General features: G+C 49.4%; 1 protein-coding gene across 1 annotated transcript; it reads right to left on the reverse strand.

Moving 5' to 3' along the window:
- Positions 1 to 2,051: 2,051 nt before the first annotated feature.
- Positions 2,052 to 12,090, reverse strand: ndufa6 (NADH:ubiquinone oxidoreductase subunit A6). Its single transcript, XM_070862306.1, has 3 exons — positions 11,925 to 12,090; positions 5,255 to 5,370; positions 2,052 to 2,256 (listed from the first exon to the last, which is right to left on the reverse strand). Exons 1-3 carry the CDS (start codon positions 12,052 to 12,054, stop codon positions 2,125 to 2,127), a joined length of 378 nt encoding a protein of 125 aa, XP_070718407.1. The 5' UTR covers positions 12,055 to 12,090; the 3' UTR covers positions 2,052 to 2,124.
- Between the last annotated feature and the right edge of the window lie 254 nt (positions 12,091 to 12,344).

Consider the following 12,344-nt stretch of genomic DNA (forward strand, 5'->3'; position numbering starts at 1 on the left):
CGGGGAGGGGGGTCTCTCCCTGTTATTACCCCAGGCTCATTTTTTTGGCCGTCGCCGACACCCGAGTTATAAATTTAGTTCCGAGTGCAAGTCATTCTCACCGTCGGGAGTGGCTCTTTCTGCGCCTAACGGTCAGCATCAAAAGATCTTTCCTCTTGCATTGCAATCTCGTCACATTTATCCGTCAAGGCCCCAGCTCTGCAGAAACTACGCTGCGGCTGGGGAGCTCGGGTAACTATGGTGTTGACTAGATGTGTTGTGTACTGCACTGCAGTCAGGGCTCCTTGATGATTAGACCGATCTTCTCCCCATGTTAAGAGTCGTCTTAACACTAATTCAAATACTATGACCCCCAGAAGAAATGGACGACCCCTTATTCTGAAACTATGACCACTGGTTCTAGATTCCTCCACGCGGGGAAACATCCTCTCAGCATCTACCCTGTCAAGCCCCCTCAGAATCTTATGTTTCAAAACGATCACCTCTCATTCTTCTAAACTCCTGACGAGTATAGGCTGGCACTGTGTACGTATGTCAGTACTCAAGGTTGGCGCTTTTATCATCTTACTTTATGGGTGTACAGCAACCTGCGTCACTAAGCACAGTAGTGACCAGCACAGAGAGGAGACCTGCAGTACGAATTGATCATCTGCTGTGCTCGTGGAGATACCCTCTGTACTGATACCTTCAAGTAATCCAGTTCGCAACCGTTGACCGATTCTTCACAATCGCCACAAACCTTCACCGGGTAATGTGTATTATCTCAGCCAGCTCATGGGGAACCAGAGTCAGGCCTCACGAATGTAACAACTTGTATTTATATAGCGCCTTTAACGTAGTGAAACATCCCAAGGCACTTCACAGGAGTGTTATGAGACAAAACATTTGACACAGAGCCACATAAGGAGAAATTAGGGCAGGTGACCAAAAACTTGGTCAAAGAGGTAGGTTTTAAGGAGTGTCTTGAAGGAGGAAAGAGAGGCAGAGAGGTTTAGGGAGGGAGTTCCAGAGCTTGGGGCCCAGGCAACAGAAGGCACGTCCAACCAATGGTTGAGTGATTATAATCAGTGATGCTCAGGAAGGCAGAATTAGAGGAACGCAGACATCTCAGGGGGCGTTGTGGGGCTGGAGGAGATTACAGAGATAGGGAGGGGCGAGGCCATGGAGAATTTTGAAATCGAGGCGTTGCTTAACCCGGAGCCAATGTAGGTCAGCGAGCACAGGGGTGATGGGTGAGCGGGACTTGGTGCAAGTTAAGAGTTAAATCGTAAGGTACATACTATGTGTATAAAGTTTTTACATTTCAAATGATAAGAAATCTTGTTATAGTTTTAAAGTCTCCAGGTCTTAAGATCCAAAATAGTCGAGTACCATTTAATTTTAACATTTAAAAAAATATCCTTTTCACAACCTCAATATCCTAAAGCGCTTTCCAGGAAGTACTTTTTGGAGTGTAGTCACTGTGTAATGTAGGAAATACAGCAGCCAATTTACACACAGCAAGCTCCCACAAACAGCTAATGACAAGTGATAATGACTAGATAATCTGTTTTAGGTGTTGATTGTGATAAATATTGGCCAGGACTTCTCCCGTTCTTTGAATAGTGCCACGGGATCTTTCCCTTTTCCCCGGGAGGGCAGATGTGGCCTTGGTTTAAAGTCAGCTCCGTAATAGATCCCACGGCACTATTTCGGCCCCTCTTCCAGTGCGGCACTCCTTCAGTACTGCACGGGCGTGTCAGCCTGGATTATGGGCTCAAATTTCCGGAGTGGGATTTGAATCACAATCGTGCAACTCGAGGCGAGAGTGATACCCACTGAGCCACAGCTGACACTGTATACTCTCCCCCACCCCCTGCCCATCACGAAGGCACTGTCCCATACTGGGGTCCAGCAACTCTCTACCTAGATAGAGAAAATATGTGGATCCTTTGAGATCATGGGGTAGTTGAGTAACAAGACCTCACGGGATACTCTGGTATATTGGGACAGTGAGATACAGAAGGAACTACCAACCTCCCTTTAACAATAGAACCATTAAATTGAACACATTTCACGTCATAGACATAGGGTTTATTATTTTTTGAATACATTTATTTTACAATGGCCATTTTTCCTTATTATTTACACATCATGTCCCACGTAGAATCTGGAGAGGAAACCCGTGGGTGGGGGGATCTCAGTCTCATGGAAGTAACGCATGATGTGTGTCCGCTGCTTCCACACTTTAATCGTTTCTTCAAGATCCATTTTACCCTGGTAAAGAAAATCAGCAACACAAAGGAGATCAGAGAACTGGAAGAAATAACAGTGATAGGATCAGGGAACTGGGAAATATAACGGAGAGAGGATCAGGGAACCAGAAAATATGAAGGAGAGAAGATCAGGGAACCGGGAAATATGACGAAGGATCAGGGAACCAGGAAATATGAAGGAGAGAAGATCAGAGAACCGGGAAATATGAAGGAGAGAGGATAAGGGAACATTATTTCGGAGTCCTCTCTTGCAATGATTTCATCATCATCATCATCATCATCATAGGCAGAATCGAGGAAGACTTGCTTCCACTCTTAAAATGAGTCCTTAGGTGGCTGAACAGTCCAATACGAGAACCACAGCGTCTGTCACAGATGGGACAGATAGTCGTTGAGGGTAAGGGAGGGTGGGACTGGTTTGCCGCACGCTCCTTCCGTTGCCTGTGCTTGGTTTCTGCATGCTCTCGGCTCAGGTGCTCAGTGCCCTCCCGGATGCACTTCCTCCACTTAGGGCAGTCTTTGGCCAGGGTTTAAGAGTACATTAAAACATGGTCAGCTAGTTTTGGACGACCTGAAGTTGATGGGGAAGGTGGGTGGCCGGCTAGGGCAGCATCGGAATGGTCGTGTCTGGAGGAGACAAAGCATGGATGAGGATTTCAGCAGCAGATGGGCTGAGGCAGGGGCAGAGACAGATGATGTAACGAAGAGGAACAAAGGGATCTCGGAGTACAAATACACAAATCACTAAAAGTTGCGACACAGGTTAGCAAGGCCGTACAAAAAGCAAACCAAGTACTAGGGTTTATTTCTAGAGGTATAGAATTGAAAAGTAGGGAAGTTATGCTAAACCTGTATCGAACCTTGCTTAGACCACACTTGGAGTCCTGCATACAGTTCTGGTCGCCATATTATAAAAAGGATATATAGGAACTGGAGAGGCTACAGAGAAGATTTACAAGGATGATCCCAGAAATGCGAGGGTATGCATATCCGGAAAGGATGAACAGGCTGGGTCTCTTTTCTGTTGAAAAAAGGCTGAGGGGTGACCTGTTAGAGGCCTTTCAAATTATGAAAGGCTTTGATAGACTGGATACAGAGAGAATGTTTACACTTGTCGGGAAGAGCATATCTAGAGGCCATCAATATAAGATAGTCACCAAGAAATCCAACAGGGAATTCAGAAGGAACTTCTTTACCCAAAGAGTGCTGAGAATGTGGAACTCGCTGCCACAGGGAGTGAATAGTACCGATGCATTTAAGGGGAGGTTGCACAAGCATATGAGGGAGAAGGGAATAGAGGGTTATGCTGATAGATTTAGATAAATCATGGCTTTCAAAAGGGAACTGGATAAGTACCTGAAGGAAAAGGTGTGCGGGGAAGGGGTGGGGGAGTGGGACTAGCTGAGGTGCTTTCGTGGAGAGCCGGCACGGGCTTGACGGGCGGAATGGCCTCCTTCTGTGCTGTGACCATTCTATGATTCTATGAGAAAAGATGGGAGGAGGCGCGAGTGGAGCATAAACGCCAGTTTGGTCTGGTTGGGCCAAATGGCCTGCTCCTGTGTCGTTATAGCCCATGTAATCCTATGCAATGTATACGGAGGTGGATGTTGGCGGGCTTGGTGATGCAGAGGATGTGGGGCGGGGAGCTCATCACTGGGTTGGATAGGGCGCCACGTTATGAACAGTCTGGTTCACCCTCGGACCATGGCTGGGGAGGAGGATGGAATTGGTAGCAATGGGTACCGAGTCTGCATCGGGGCTCACAGACGATGGCTTTGACCTTCGCAACATTTTACCGGAAGAAATTGCGGCTCCAAGGTTGGAAGTTTGGCATCAGGAAGGCGGTGGAGGGGGGGGGGGGGGGGGGGGGAGAAGCTAACTCCATTGCCGCAGGTGATCCCGCCAAGTGACAGCGTATAGCTGGAGATGAGGAGGTGGCCAAGGATAGATCCTTGGGGGACTGCAGAGATGCGGGAGCGGGAGGAGAACCCGTTGCTGGACACGATCTGGCTACAATTGGATAGGCAAGAGTGGAACCAGGCAAGGGAAGTTCCACCGAGCTGGACAACGGAGGGGAGGGGTTGGAGGACGGTGATGTACAGAGGATGTCATTTGCGACTTTGGTTAGGCCTGTGGCAGCGGCAGGAACTGGGTTGGAGAGATTCAAACGTGGCGTGGTGGTGAAGATGCACACGGATTTGGGGCAGAACATGTCCAACGACTTTGGAGAAGGAAGGGAGTTTGGAGATGGGCATCAGTTTGCAAGAACAGATGGGTTGAAACATAGAAAATAGGAGTAGGCCATTCGGCCCTTCGAGTCTGCACCGCCATTCAATATGATCACGGCTGATCCTCTATTTCAACACCATATTCCCGCTTTTTCCCCACACCCCTTGATTCCTTTTTGTTTCTAGAAATCTATCTATCTCTCTCTTAAATATATTGAGTGACTCGGCCTCCACAGTCTTCTGTGGTAGAGAATTCCACAGGTTCATCACCCTCTTTGAGTGAAAAGATTTCTCCTCATCTCGGTCCTAAATTTCCTACCCCGTATCCTGAGACTGTGACCCCTTGTTCTAGACTTCCCAGCCAGGGGAAAACATCCTCCCCGCATCCAGTCTGTCCAACCCCGTCAGAATTTTATACGTTTCAATGAGATCCCCTCTCATTCTTCTAAACTCTAGTGAATACAGGCCGAGTCGAGCAGGAATTTGTTGTCAAAGGGGACGTCAAACTGGCCATTTTCAAAGGGAGGCAGAACCGGAGGAGAGGGAACCACTTGCGTTGTCAGCTAACATGGGGGTTAAGGTGGGATGTTTGGTAGTGTTCAGGTCCGGCAACATCACCCATCACAGAGCCACAGCTTCAGGGAGAGAAGCTGGAAAAAGACACACAGTGCCTCATTTCCATCGGGTGAACTTCCATTCCACAATGCAGGTTCACTTCTGATCACACACTCAGTATTTCTGCCCAGTTCAGGTAATCACACTTTCCCGTACCTTAATCACCAGCAGGTCGATAACCCGGGGATCGGTGACGTGGGCGTTTTTCATGAACAGTTCCCGGACTTTATCCCGTCCCTGTTTCACCGTGATATCCAGATGGAATTTCTGCACTGTGGAGAGAACGGGATGAGAGATACAGTCAATCAAATGCTGGTCAAATACTGCAGGGTTCCATCCTACAAATTACATAGTTACAGCACAGAAACAGGCCATTCGGCCCAACTGTTACCAGTGTTAATGCTCCACATGATCCTCCTCCCACCCTCCTTCATTTAAGGATTAGGAGCAGGAGTAGGCCATACAGTCTCTCGAGCCTGTTCCGCCATTCAATAAGATCATGGCTGATCATCGACCTCAACTCCACTTTCCCGCCCGATCCTAACCTTCGATACCGTTCTCCCTCACGTGCTTATCTAACTTCCCCATGGATTCCACACAACTCAATATTTAGCCTTTTTTGTTATCAGTCTGTAATTTTTTTAATACCTGCCATCTACAGAATCCGATCTCTCTACAATTCCAGATTTGTTTTTAAAGTCAGCCAGCTATCTGACGCATGTAGAAAACCATCACACTGCTGAAGCAGCTCCAAACTAGGCTAGTAAGAAATCCATATAACCAGAGTGTGTGTGTGCCCGGTATCACTAATGTCCGTTAGGGAAGGGAATCTGCTATCGGTACCCGGACTTGCTGAAATCTGCAACCCTTACCCTTTCCTTACAAGGAAAATCAAGGGTACTTAACTAGAGGGCGGCTAACTTCAGAGAGTTGAAAAGGGATATGGCCCTGATGAATTGAAATCAAAAATTGGGAGGCAACTCAGTGATTGGACAATGGGAGGCATTCAAAGAGCAGGTGGCTCCAGTACGGAGTAGACACATTCCCAGGAGAGGAGCGGAAAGGCACCCAAAGCTACAGCTCCCTGCATGACGAAAGATATAGAGGTTCAAATGAGGGGCAAAGAGGGTTATGACAAATGTAAAGTCTATAATACAGTGGAGAGCAAAGCTGAATATAGATAGTGCAGAAGAGATCTAAAAAAGGAAATAAGAGGGGCAGAGAATGAGACTAGATTAGTGGATAAAATGAAAGGGAAGCAAATATTTTTGAAGATACATAGTCATCATCATCACCGGCAGTCCCTCGAAGCGAGGATGACTTGCTTCCACTTCAATAAGGGATGAGTTCACAGGTGTTTCAATGAAGGACCTAATATTCCAGGTCCCGAACTACATGTTGAAGGGGTGTAAGATGCCTCTGCGTGGATTTTTTTAACATGCGGTGGCCATTGCTCACCAGCCAACACACGAGCTTGACAGAGCTAGGTCTTGGTCCAGAGGCAAGGATTAACCAGGACGACTGGAGACCTGCTCTGCTGCACGGACCCAGTGCGCACACATATCGCAGTGTGGGCTGGGCCCATGCTGCCCCTGGGCCCCGATCACATCCCTCTACAATCGCTCACCGCTCCTTCGCTCCATGACCTCGCCGCTCCTGCTGTGTCTGCCCACGCTCCAAATCACCGACCTGGATCTCGATGACGTCACTCTTAGCTGCCGTCACCCTCCTGCACCAGCGCTGTACCTTGCCGTGGTACACCACCACTCTGCCCAAGGCTGCCGCTCACCACTCCTTTTATGTCCCCGACCTGCCGATGAGGGTCTCTCGAAAGGTCGGGGCCGCCACGTACGAGGGTAGTAGGAGCAGACACAGCAGCACACCCAGCACAGGCCACACTGCAAAGTCCCCCTCACTGACATCTGGGGACGTACCAAAACTGGGAGAGCTATCCCACAGACTAGCAAGCAACAGCCTGACATAGTCATACTCACAGAATCATAGCTTTCAGGAAATGTCCCAGACTCCTCCATCACCATCCCTAGGTATGTCGTATCCCACCAGGGGTGGCAGCACAGTGGTATACGGTCGGGAGGGAGTGCCCTGGGAGTCCTCAACATTGACTCCGGACCCCATGAGCATGGGCAAGGAAACCTCCTGCTGATTCCCACCTACTGCCCCCTCAGCTGATGAATCAGTGCTCCTCCATGTTGGACACCACTTGGAAGAAGCACTGAGAGTAGCAAGGGCACAGAATGTACTCTGGGTGGGGGACTTCAATGTCCATCACCAAGAGTAGCTCGGTAGCACCACCACTGACCGAGCTGGCTGAGTCCTGAAGGACATAGCTGCCAGACTGGGCCTGCAGCAGGTGGTGAGAGAACCAACACGAGGAAAAAATTTACTTGACCTCGTCCTCACCAATCTACCTGTCACAGATGCATCTGTCCATAACAGCATTGGTAGCAGTGACCACTGCACAGTCATTGTGGAGACAAAGTCCCATCTTCACACCGAGGACACCCTCCATCGTATTGTGTGGCACTACCACCGGGCTAAATGGGATCGATTCAGAACAGATCTAGCAGCTCAAAACTGGGCATCCATGAGGCGCTGTGGGCCATCAACAGCAGCAGAATTGTATTCCACCACAATCTGTAACCACATGGCCCGGCATATCCCTCGCTCTACCATTACCATCCAGCCAGGGTACCAACCCTGGTTCAACGAGGAGTGGGAAGAGCATGCCAGGAGCAGCACTAGGTGTATCTAAAAATGAGGTGCCAACCTGGGGAAGTTGCAACACAGGACTACAAGCATGCTAAACAGCAGAAGCAGCATGCTATAGACAGGGCTAAGCGATCCCACAATAAACGGATCAGATCAAAGCTCTGCAGTCCTGCCACATCCAGGCATGAATGGTGGTGGACCATTAAACAACTAACGGGAGGAGGAGGCTCCATGAATATCCCCATCCTCAATGATGGCGGAGCCCAGCACGCGAGTGCAAAAGACAAGGCTGAAGTGTTTACAACCAGCTTCAGCCAGAAGTGCCGAATGGATGATCCATCTCGGCCTCCTCCCGAGTCCCCACCATCACAGAAGCCAGCCGTCAGCCAATTCGATTCACTCCACGTGATATCAAGAAACAGCCGAGCGCACTGGATACAGCAAATGCTATGGGCCCCGATTATATCCCAGCTATTGTGCTGAAGACTTGTGTTGCGCCTCTAGCCAAGCTGTTCCAGTACAGCTACATCACTGGCATCTACCAGACAATGTGGAAATCTGCCCAGTCCACAAAGAGAACGACAAATCCAATCCGGCCAATTATTGCCCCATCAGTCTACTCTCAATCATCAGCAAAGTGATGGAAGATGTCGTCGACAGTGCTATCTAGCGGCACTCACCAATAACCTGCTCACCGATGCTCAGTTTGGGTTCCGCCAGGACCACTCGGCTCCAGATCTCATTACAGCCTTGGTCCAAACATGGGCAAAAGAGCTGAATTCCAGAGGTGAGATGACAGTCAAGGCAGCATTTGACCGAATGTGACATCAAGGAGCCCTAGTAAAATTGAAGTTTGTGGGAATCGGAGAAAACTCTCCACTGGCTGGAGTCATACCCAGCACAAAGGAAGATGGTTGTGGTTGTTGGGAGGTCAATCATCCCAGCCCCAGGACATCGCTACAGGAGTTCCTCAGGGCAGTGTCCTAGGCCCAACCATCTTCAGCTGCTTCATCAATGACCTTCCCTCCATCATAGGATCAGAAGTGGGGATGTTCGCTGATTGCACAGTGATCAGTGCCATTCGCAACTCCTCAGATAATGGAGCAGTCCATGCCCGCATACAACAAGACCTGGACAACATTCAGGCTTGGGCTGATAAGTGGCAAGTAACAGTCGTGCCACACAAGTGCCAGGCAATATCCATCTCCAACAAGCGAGAGTCTAACTACCTCCCCTTGATATTCAACGGCATTCCCATCCCGAATACCCCACCATCAACACCCTGGGGGTCGCTATTGACCAGAAACTTAACTGGACCAGCCACATAAATACTGTGGCAACAAGGGGAGGTCAGGAGCTGGGTATTCTGCGGCGACTGTCTCACCTCCTGACTCCCCAAAGCCTTTCCACCATACAAGGCACAAGTCAGGAGTAAGTTGGAATACTCTCCACTTGCCTGGATGAGTGCAGCTCCAACAACACTCAAGAAACTCAACACCTTTCAGGACAAAGCAGCCCACTTGATTGGCACCCCATCCACCACCGGCGCACCGTGTACCATCTACAAGATGCACTGCAGCACCTCCCCAACCCACCTGGCAGGACAAGGGCAGCAAGTGCATGGGAACACCACCACCCGCAAGTTCCCCTCCAAGTTACACACCATCCTGACTTGGAAATATATCGGCATTCCTTCATCGTCACTAGGTCAATACCTGGAACTCCCTCAGTAACAGCACTGTGGGAGTACCGACACCACACGGACTGTAGCGGTTCCAGAAGGCAGCTCACCACCAACTTTTCAAGGGCAATAAGGGATGGGCAATAAATGTTGGCCTTGCCAGCAACGCCCACATCCCAGAACGAATTTTAAAAAAAAGCAAGGGTGAGGCCGATTAGGGCACCAAAAAGATCTTCCAGTGGTGTCAGATTTTTGTTAACCCAAAGGCAGGCAGATGGAATCAGATCACAGATTGGCCATGATCTCACTGAATTGGCGGATCAGCTGTCGGGTGTGATGGAATTGGTAGCATTCTTGTCTCTGGAGTGGGACTTGAATCCACAAGCTTCTGACTCAGATACTCGAGCACGTAAATGTAGGTTGACACTTCAGGGCAGGGCTGAGGGAGTGCCGCACTGTCGGAGGTGCCGTCTTTCAGAGGGGACGTAAAAGATCCCATAAGAACATAAGAATTAGGAACAGGAGTAAGCCATCTAGCCCCTCGAGCCAACAAGATCATAGCTGATCTGGCCATGGACTCAGCTCTACTTACCCGCCCGCTCCCCATAACCCTTAATGGTTAAAAATCTATCTATCTGTGACTTGAATACATTCAACGAGCTAGCCTCAACTGCTTCCTTGGGCAGAGAATTCCACAGATTCACAACCCACTGGGAGAAGAAATTCCTTCTCAACTCGGTTTTAAATTGACTCCCCCGTATTTTGAGGCTGTGCCCCCTAGTTCTAGTCACCCCGACCAGTGGAAACAACCTCTCTGCCTCTATCTTGTCTATCCCTTTCATTATTTTAAATGTTTCTATAAGATCACCCCTCATCATTCTGAACTCCAACGAGTAAAGACCCAGTCTACTCAATCTCCGGAATCAGCCTAGTGAATCGTCTCTGTACCCCCTCCAAAGCTAGTATATCCTTCCTTAAGTAAGGTGACCAAAACATAGAAACATAGAAAATAGGTGCAGGAGTAGGCCATTCGGCCCTTCTAGCCTGCACCGCCATTCAATGAGTTCATGGCTGAACATTCAACTTCAGTACCCCATTCCTGCTTTCTCGCCATACCCCTTGATCCCCCTAGCAGTAAGGACCTCATCTAACTCCTTTTTGAATATATTTAGTGAATTGGCCTCAACAACTTTCTGTGGTAGAGAATTCCACAGGTTCACCACTCTCTGGGTGAAGAAGTTCCTCCGCATCTCGGTCCTAAATGGCTTACCCCTTATCCTTAGACTGTGACCCCTGGTTCTGGACTTCCCCAACATTGGGAACATTCTTCCTGCATCTAACCTGTCTAACCCCGTCAGAATTTTATATGTTTCTATGAGGTCCCCTCTCATTCTTCTGAACTCCAGTGAATACAAGCCCAGTTGATCCAGTCTTTCTTGATAGGTCAGTCCCGCCATCCCGGGAATCAGTCTGGTGAACCTTCGCTGCACTCCCTCAATAGCAAGAATGTCCTTCCTCAGGTTAGGAGACCAAAACTGCACGCTGTACTCCAGGTGCGGCCTCACCAATACCCTGTACAGTTGCAGAAGGACCTCCCTGCTTTTGTACTCCATCCCTCTCGCAATGAAGGCCAACATTCCATTCGCCTTCCTGATTACCTGTTGCACCTGCAAACTAACTTTTTGGAACTCAAAAAGAGTTTCATGCACAAGGACCCCCAGGTCCCTCTGCACTGCAGCATGTTGTAATTTCTCCCCATTCAAATAATATTCCCTTTTACTGTTTTTTCCCCCCCAAGGTGGATGATCTCACATTTTCCGACATTGTATTCCATCTGCCAAACCTTAGCCCATTCGCTTAACCTATCTAAATCTCTTTGCAGCCTCCCTGTGTCCTCTACACAACCCGCTTTCCCACTAATCTTTGTGTCATCTGCAAATTTTGTTACACTACACTCTGTCCCCTCTTCCATGTATATTGTAAACAGTTGTGGTCCCAGCACCGGTCCCTGTGGCACACCACTAACCACCGATTTCCAACCTGAAAAGGACCCATTTATCCCGACTCTCTGCTTTATCCCACGACACTATTTCGAAGAGGAGCAGGGGAGTTCTCCCTGGTGTCCTGGGGCCAATATTGATCCCTCAATCAACATCACTAAAAACAGATTATCTGGTCATTATCACATTGCTGTGTGGGATCTTGCTGTGCGCTGATTACAACAGGGACCACACTCCAAAAACTCTTTGACCTGAGGATGTGGAAGGCGCTATATAAATGCAAGTCTCCCTGTCCTTCACTTAACCTCACTCAGCCTTCACTGGGGCCCTGCAGATCGGCCCGGGTTACCCCGACTGTCCGCTCCCGGCCCGGCCTCTCCCCGACCTTGAGCCCGGCCCACCGCCGCCCCCTCACCCGTGCTGGGAATCTCCCGGTACCAGGCCCGGTACAGCTCCCGCACCCGCCGCCTCGCCTCCCTCTGGTCCCGGGACAGGAGCGGCTTCACCACCCTCACCGAGCCCATCACCCCGCGGGCCGCCGCCATCGCCGTCCTCGGCCAAGCGCCCGCCTCCCGCTGCACCGATTGGTGAAAGTGGATGTCAATCACCGGGTGTTAACGGATATCCCGCCTCTGCTATGTATTGATTGGTGAATGGCAATGTCAATCATCCTATCTCAGCTGATAACCCGCCTCTGCTTTGTAGTGATTGGTGAATGCCGATGTCAATCATCTTGTGTTACCGGATATCTAAGTATAACAAGAGGTCATCGACTCTGTTTCTCTCCACAGACGATGCCTGACCCGCGGAAATTTCCAGCATTTTCTGTTTTTAA

The sequence above is a fragment of the Pristiophorus japonicus genome, chromosome 19 (genome assembly GCF_044704955.1).
Source record: "Pristiophorus japonicus isolate sPriJap1 chromosome 19, sPriJap1.hap1, whole genome shotgun sequence".
NCBI lineage: Eukaryota > Metazoa > Chordata > Chondrichthyes > Pristiophoridae > Pristiophorus > Pristiophorus japonicus.

What these genes read in the sequence shown, in the direction of transcription:
- ndufa6 (XM_070862306.1), bottom strand. Translation starts at nt 12,054, where the DNA reads ATGGCGGCGGCCCGCGGGGTGATGGGCTCGGTGAGGGTGGTGAAGCCG. An exon ending in CCGGGAGATTCCCAGCACGG is followed by an intron (nt 5,371 to 11,924) that starts GTGAGGGGGCGG and finishes TTCTCTCCACAG; the next exon opens with TGCAGAAATTCCATCTGGAT. An exon ending in TCGACCTGCTGGTGATTAAG is followed by an intron (nt 2,257 to 5,254) that starts GTACGGGAAAGT and finishes TTTCTTTACCAG; the next exon opens with GGTAAAATGGATCTTGAAGA.